Source organism: Ranitomeya imitator, chromosome 2 (assembly GCF_032444005.1).
Source record: "Ranitomeya imitator isolate aRanImi1 chromosome 2, aRanImi1.pri, whole genome shotgun sequence".
Taxonomy (NCBI): Eukaryota; Metazoa; Chordata; class Amphibia; order Anura; family Dendrobatidae; genus Ranitomeya; species Ranitomeya imitator.
This window is the reverse complement of record NC_091283.1, coordinates 237,356,667-237,365,220: the sequence shown is the minus strand read 5'-3', so window position 1 is coordinate 237,365,220 and position 8,554 is coordinate 237,356,667. Positions and strand designations below refer to the sequence as shown.

Below are 8,554 nucleotides of genomic sequence, written 5' to 3'. Positions count from 1 at the left end.
TAGCTCCCTGACTGACCTGAAGGTAAGGGGGGCACCGGAGAGCTGCAAAATCCGAAGCGGAATTGGAAAGTGGGATATACATAAATCCCTGCAGTTTGTGATATATTGTAGCAGCAGTGAGATAACTAAAATAAGCCCTTGTGGTAAATTGATAGGTCAATAGCCTTGTTTGTGTTTTCATCACATCTTCGCAGTGGCAGAATAACTAAGATAAGCCCCCCTGGCCATGTGACAGCCGTGTGCTGGCCAAAGGTCACCCCCGATCCGTGACCAATTGGTGGCAGCTCGGTGGGATTAGTGACAATGGGCAAAACACTACTCAGGCAACAGGGTGAGGGTTAAACGGTGTGGCAATGCTTTATTGAACCAGAAAACCAGGCAGATAACACATAGAACAGTCCAAAGACAGTACCCAAGATGGTGCATATTAGAGTTTCACCCTTCCGCTGACTCGCCAGGATAATAGCATCTGTGACTACAGATCTTCCAGGGTCGCTACCTCACCTGTAGCACGCACACAGAGAGGAGGTAGTGACAAGCATAGGGGGATGACAGTCTATACAAGGGCCAGCTGATTCGAGGATCACAACCTGGCTTCATATTCCAGGGTCAGTTACTCCACCTGTGGCACGCATGCAGTGAGGAGGTAACGATAAGTGTAGGAAGGTGCCAGTCCATAAAAGGCCAGTTGATCTGAGGATCACAACCTGGCTTCATATTCCAGGGTTGGTTACTCCACCTGTGGCACGCACACAGAGAGGAGGTAACAACAAGTGTAGGAAGATGACAGTCAATTGAATCCACACAAGGTCAGTTGATCTAAAGTTCACAACCTATCTTCTCCAAACATATCCATGGTTCAGCGATGGTCAATGGAGAAGATCGGTATTCTTCCAACCGAGGCTGAAAACCCCTAGGTTGTTTTCTATAGAATGATAGATCAGTGTCCCTCGTAATGGAGCAATGATGTAAAATTGCTGCTGTCCAGTCTCTGGTCCTTTTGAGATGTATGGATGTCTTGGCAGGATCTCTCTGGCTGTTTCTCTCTACGAGTCTCTTTATACAGAGGCATGCAAACTATTTTTAGACTTAACAAGTGCCTTTCATTCAGTATTTACAAAAAGGGTAAGTATGGAGACAAGATCAAGTAGCATTACTTCTCATTCCTCATGTTTGCTCCTCAACAGGAAGCCAGGGCCGTGGCTGCTCTCTGACTGCCTCATGATGGTTGCTTTGTCCGAAGGTGGGGACAGTGACGTCAGCGCTGATTGAGCACAGGGCTCACATGACGTAAAAACCTCAAAAGAGCCCCAAGAACACAAGCGCCAACACCACTGAAACTGTGCCAGCAAATAAGAGGACCAAACATGAGGAATGAGAAGGGCTTGTCTAACTAATTGTCAACCTTTATAAACATCAAAAATCCCACACAGGGAAAAGTCATTATTATACCTAGAGTGTGAGAAATGAATTACAGGAAAATCGTATAGGTATAGTTTTACATTTGGAATTAATAAAGTTCAGTTTTATCCTTTTTTTCAGTAAACATGAGGAATGACAATAGACAACCCATTTAAGAAGATCCAATTTTGGTTATAACTATTCCAACATTATGAACATAAAAAGGCTTCTCCCCTATGTGATGTCTCTGATGTTTATTAACAGTTGATTTCCAAGTAAAATATTTCCCACTTTAAGAAAATGTGAAAGGCTTCTCCTCTGTGTGACTGCTCTGATGTCTAACAAGATTATATTTCTGGTTAAAACATTTTCCACATTCTGAACAGGAAAAAGGCTTCTACCCTGTGTGAATTCTTTGGTGAGTAACAAGCAGTGATTTATGTCCAAAACATTTCCCACATTCTGAACAGGAAAAAGGTTTCTCCCCTGTGTGAGTTCTATGGTGAATAACAAGCAGTGATTTATGTCCAAAACATTTCCCACATTCTGAACAGGAAAAAGGCTTCTCCCCTGTGTGAGTTCTTTGGTGAGTAACAAGCAGTGATTTATGTCCAAAACATTTCCCACATTCTGAACAGAAAAAAGGCTTTTCCCCTGTGTGAGTTCTATGGTGAGTAACAAGCTGTGATTTATGTCCAAAACATTTCCCACATTCTGAACAGGAAAAAGGCTTCTCCCCTGTGTGAATTCTATGATGAGTAACAAGCAGTGATTTATGTACAAAACATTTTCCACATTCTGAACAGGAAAAAAGCTTCTCTCCAGTGTGAGTTCTATGGTGAGTAACCAACTCTGATTTCTTGTTAAAACATTTCCCACATTCTGAACAGGAAAAAGGCTTCTCCCCCGTGTGAGTTCTATGGTGAATAACCAATTCTGATTTCTTGTTAAAACATTTTCCACATTCTGAACAGGAAAAAGCGTTCTCCCCTGTGTGAGTTCTATGGTGAATAACCAATTCTGATTTCCGGTTAAAACATTTTCCACATTCTGAACATGAAAAAGGCTTCTCCCCGGTGTGAGTTCTTTGATGTCTAACAAAATGTGATTTACGTGCAAAACATTTTGCACATTCTGAACAGGAAAAAGGCATCTTCCCTGTGTGAGTTACTTGGTGTAAAACAAGATTCCCTTTGTGTCTAAAACATTTCCCACATTCTGAACATGAAAAAGGCTTCTCCCCTGTGTGAGTTATTTGGTGTGCAACAAGATTCCCTTTGTGGGCAAAACATTTCCCACATTCTGAACAGGAAAAAGGCTTCTCTCCTGTGTGAATTCTCTGGTGAGTAACAAAATGTGATTTCTTGATAAAACATTTCCCACATTCTGAACATGAAAATGACTTCTTTTCTTTAGGAGCAGTTTGTTTTTTAATGCCTCTTTTGTGACTTTGATTTTCTTTCGTAGTCAGTAATGAATCAGAAGATGGGACCTGTTTCATAGGATCAGATGACAGATCTTTGCTGTGAATGGATGATGATATATCTGGAATAACAGCAATCACTTCAGTTGTATCTTGTAGGATCTTAAGATCATCAGATTTAAAAATTGAAGATGTCAACTGTCCCTCTGATCTCTTGGTATAATCATCTGCTAAGATAAAAAACAATTATTTTTTTAATAAAATATCCTTTAGTTTTATATTTTTGAACATTTCTACTTAAACTGTCTATAAAAATGGCAATCTATGTAAAAAACTTTAATTACACTATGTAACAATTTTTTTTCCTGGGTAGAAAGTGTGTTTTCCTAACTCATTATGCCTAAATCAAATAGAAAATAGTTGTTGTTCCACCAAAACTTTGCTTCTGTGATCTGGACAATGACATTTTGAAATTTGTCTGTTTTCAGTAAAAATCTCGATTCATGTTCAATACTGAGTAGTCTTCTAGAATATTCTTGAAGTGCTAGAATTGTGCAGAAGTTTCTACCATTTTCCAGAACTATCTGGAAACTTTTAGAACATTCTCTGACTGTTCAGTAGTAGTCACACAAGTATAAAAGCACAGGTGACTCGAACCAACATTTCAGTTTATGTTATTTCTGAGTAAGAGAATAACGGATCGTAGTTAAAGAGCAATTATTTTTTTTTAGAGGACATCAAGAGGTTGTTTTCACACAGCAGATGCATTTTGCTATGTGTGTGAACAATTTATAAAGACAAGAGCAAGAAAGTATTCCATGAAAGCAGTTGTAAGATGTGCGAGGTCTACAAGGCATATTTCAGCATGCCTGTCGGGGATCAAGACAAGTCCTGGCCACCTCATTTCACATGCGAATATTGGAAGAAAACTCTTGAAGGGAAGGTGAACAATTGCTGCTCATTTAAGGTACCGTCACATTTAGCGACGCTGCAGCGATACACAGACAGCTCTCCAGCGACCAACGATCCCGAAGTCCCCGGGTAACCAGGGTAAACATCGGGTTACTAAGCGCAGGGCCGCGCTTAGTAACCAGATGTTTACCCTGGTTACCAGTGCTAATGTAAAAAAAACAAACACTACATACTTACATTCTGGTGTCTGTCGCCCGGGGCTGTGCTTTCCTGCACTGACTGTGAGCGCCGGCCAGCCGTAAAGCACAGCGGTGACATCACCGCTGTAATCTGCTTTACGGCTGGCCGGCGCTGACAGTCAGTGCAGGAAAGCACAGCGCCGGGGGACAGACACCGGAATGTAAGTATGTAGTGTTTGGTTTTTTTTACATTTACACTGGTAACCAGGGTAAACATCGGGTTACTAAGCGCGGCCCTGCGCTTAGTAACCCCCGATGTTTACCCTGGTTATCAGTGAAGACATCGCTGAATCGGCGTCACACACGCCGATTCAGCGATGTCTGAGGGAGTCCAGCGACGAAATAAAGTTCTGGACTTTCTGCTCCGACCAACGATGGCACAGCAGGATTCTGATCGCTGCTGCGGGTCAAACTCAACGATATCGCTAGCCAGGACGCTGCAACGTCACGGATCGCTAATGATATCATTCAGTGTGAAGGTACATTTAGGTGGCAGTGCTTTATTTTATAGAATTTCAATGATTTAATTCTAGTACAGTTTAAGGAGTTGCAAGTGACAAAATTTTCACATATGTCAATGCACTATAGTAAAATATGTATTAAGTAATGTGTTCAATTTCATGCTTTTAAATTTCTATAATCTACTATATAATTGTCTAATGGTCACTTCCTTCTTTCTGTCTGTCTGTCCTTTCTGTCACGGATATTCAATGGTCGCGGCCTCTGTCAAGGAAATCCAAGTCGCTGATTGGTCGCGTCAAAACAGCCACGACCAATCAGCAACGGGCACAGTCCGGAAGAAAATGGCCGCTCCTTACTCCCGCAGTCACTGCCCGGCGCCAGCATGCTCACGTCCAGCCACCGCTAACACAGGGTTAATGCCGGCGTTAATGGACCGCGTTATGCCGCGGGTAACGCACTCCATTACCGCCGCTATTAACCCTGTGTGCCCCCAACTTTTTTACTACTGATGCTGACTGTCACGATTCACACCGTGACCGTCACCCCCACGTCACAGATCGGGGTGACTTTAGGCCAACAGACGGCTATCACATGTGCAGGGGGGCTTATCTTCATTATCCCTCCACTCCACAATGTGATGAAAAAACACACACAAGGCTATTGACCTCTTAGTTTACAGCAGGGGCTTATTTTAGGTATCCCACTGCTCTGCAATATACCACGAACTGCAGGGATTTATGTATATCCCGCTTACAGTTCCACTTGAAATTTGCAGCTCTCTGGCTCCCCCCTTACTCTCAGGTCAGATTAGGTACTGCACCTAGGGTAATTAGTCGCCAGAAAGGCTGCCTGCTATGTACTGGCTATTGGGCACGCTGCAGCGAGGCGATATAACTACTCCCCCTCAGGCAGGAACAATAATTATCAACACCGCAGTCACTACAACGACTCTCAACTACCCAGTACAAACGTATGCTGCCACCAGCTTCGATTAAACGGGTCCGAAGCTAACCCAAATCAGTAGCGTAATTCCCTTCAGAAGACTTAGGGTACGTTTTAGAACAGGAAGAACGAATCTAGTATTAAATATTATACTCCGTCAAAGGTTTCAGGAAGTGTTTATAAACAGTTATATAAAGATGTTACAATATGAGACAAATGAAAATATGTAGAAGGTAATTATAAAAAAAAACAGGGATTACATGAGAAATCAACACTTACATGTGTTCAGAGCATTGCAGGCAACCAGTCTAGTTCCATATGTCCTAATGCATTAGGACTGGCAGTCAGGGCTTCCAGGTAAAACTAAAACTGCTGGGGTCTGGCAAAACTTATAAACCGCAGCCTGTGACATCACCAACAGGGCTGGCTTACCCAGACCCTCCTATCTCTTCAGTTTAACTAAATTTAACCTAAATTTGTCTAATGCCTGTAACTCCGCTACAGAACATGTCCACCAACAGGGCTGCCTTACCCAGACCCTCCTATCTCTTCAGTTTAACTAAATTTAACCTAAATTTGTCTAATGCCTGTAACTCCGCTACAGAACATGTCATAGTCATAACAAACCCAGCAGTCATCTCGTATTAACATTGGCATTCTAATGAGGTCAAATATGTCCTATTTGTGATACATAATTAGAGAAATCCCTACTTTTTACCTGATGGAGTTGGAAGCTCATGTTTAGAGTGGCTGACAGAACAGCTGATGAATGTTAGCAATTGTTATTTATTATTCTCTTAGCCCAAGTCGTTGGCCCAGAATCTTATAATATTAGAACAAAGACTCTTGCATTTACAGAAGGGAATCAGACCGGTTTTAGCTAGCACAACTTTCCACTGCAGATATGCCAGTCATAAATACCTTTCTTCAATAAAACTCCCCCACATGCATTGACAAGACAAGCTCTTGCCTGAGTGAAAGGGAAGGGGGGGGGGGGGTTTAGCCCACAGCCTGGGCTAACAAAAGAAACTAAACTTATATATTTCATACAATATCGTGACACCTCCCCCTTTGGGTGTGCGCTACGGAGGCAGGACCTCATGGTGCTCCTCCATGCGCACCTCAGTAGGTTCACCCTGGTGGGCCAACCCGTCAACATTGCCATGCTCTGGCTTCATGGTGCCCCCGCATATCCGGTGTCCCAGGTAGAAGAAAGGAAAAGGGAATATCCAGCACGTCCATCCAGTGTAAATAAAATATCCAAAATTTATTGAAGCATTTTAAAAACCATATTAAAAAAGAGAGAGGGAGACTCTCTCTGCCTGACGCGTTTCTGGCGCACCACGGCGCCCTTAGTCATAGGAACTAATACCATATAGATGAACAGGTTTATATATAGCAAGGAACCAATCACAGACATAGCAATCAATTACATTGAGAAAAGCTGCAGCTAAACACACATAACAAGACTTTTTCTCCTATTTCAAATACACTGAAATTGCATATATACTTTAAATTGTTGCAAGATCTGTCTGTTAGTTCAATATATGTAAAAAAGGTCATTCCTGTAATTCATACAGTGTGGATGTTTAGTGTCTAAAGTCAGAATCCAAAAGGCTTCCCGCAGTGCTAATTGTTTCTTCCAATCTCCACCTCTAGGTGACTGACTAACCCTTTCTATGCCAAAAAATGAAAAATCTGATAGGTCTCCTTTATGTACAGAAATAAAGTGTTTCGTAGCCCCAGAATAGCCTGAATTATTGTTATTTATATTTGCTATGTGTTCTGAGATTCTTTTTTTGATTTTCCTTGTGGTGTAACCTATATAACAAATGTTGCAAGCCTTACATTTTATGCAGTATATGACGTGGTCAGAATCACAATTAATAAATGATTTTATATTATAAGTAACATTGTGATTCGAGGAAAAAGTAGTTCTTTTGTTGTCTGCAAATTGGCAGACATTACATCTGTTACCAGAACATTTAAAAAAACCTTTTATTGATAGCCATGATGTGGGAGTTTTTTTCTGGCGCACCATACTGGGAGACAAAATATTCCCCAGTGCGCAACCTCTCCTAGCCACTACTCTGCATCCATTCTGAAGAATTGTGCATAAAGATTTGTCCTGATTGACTACAGGGAGATATTTAAGAATGATCTGTTTAATTTTATTGTACTGACTGCTATAAGCAGTAAAAAAAGTAATCTGCGTTTCAGGAGCGGCACTTGCATTTTCACTGTCAGAATACAATAAATCAGCACGTGGAATTTTGGAAACATGTCTGAATGCATGTCTTATATAAGATTGTTTATATCCCCTATCAAATAATCTATCAGAAATAAGATGACTTTCCTTGTGGAAACTTTCCTCACTAGAGCAAATTCTTCTCGCTCTCGTGAGCTCACCCCTAGGAATGGCATGAATGGTATGTCGAGGGTGTGCACTTGAAGACATCAGGATAGTGTTTCCAGAATTGTCTTTTCTATAAAGAGAAGTATTAACCCTATGTGTTGTATTGCTACCTGTAAGGAGCACATCCAAAAATGAAACTTCGTCCGATGGAATGCCGCTGGTGAAACGCAGGTTACACTTGTTATTATTCAAATAGAGCATGAAATCAGAAAACTTAGTCACACCCCCTTGCCAAATTAGCAGAATATCATCCACAAATCTCCCATACCAATTAAGGTATGGGAGAAATGGATTATCATCTGTGAATATGTAGGTTTCTTCCCACCATGCCATAAATAAAACGGCTAAAGATGGGGAGAATTTAAACCCCATAGGAGCACCCATGGTCTGGATGAAGTACTCATTTTGAAACATAAAAAAATTATGCTTTAGTAAATAATGTAGAGACGCAAGAATGAACCATTTCAATGAATCTGAATAGCTACTATACGTACTTAGATGATGTTCAATTGCTGTCATAGCCAAAGAATGGAGAATGCATGAATATAAATTTGTGACATCGCAAGTTACAAAAGAATAATTATGACACCATTGAAAAGTATGAAAAACCTTTAAAACTGTTGAGGTGTCTTTAAGGTACCCTGGAATTCTTGGGATCAAAGGTTGGAGATACTCGTCAATCAAATGACTGAGGTTTTCATTAAGAGAACCCATCCCAGAAATTATAGGTCATAACGGTGGGGGGAAAACGTTTTTATG

General features: G+C 41.2%; 1 protein-coding gene across 2 annotated transcripts in view; it reads right to left on the bottom strand.

Annotated features, from left to right (window-relative positions):
• Positions 1 to 332: 332 nt before the first annotated feature.
• Positions 333 to 8,554, bottom strand: part of LOC138662821 (oocyte zinc finger protein XlCOF22-like) — a 71,823-nt gene continuing 63,601 nt past the window's right edge. The window contains exon 7 of one of the 2 annotated variants that reach the window (XM_069748785.1): positions 333 to 3,054. In XM_069748785.1, the coding sequence (XP_069604886.1) occupies positions 1,799 to 3,054 (1,256 nt within the window). In that variant the 3' untranslated portion in view covers positions 333 to 1,798. The remainder of the gene's footprint in view (positions 3,055 to 8,554) is intronic. The other variant, XM_069748786.1, reaches the window with a different exon arrangement.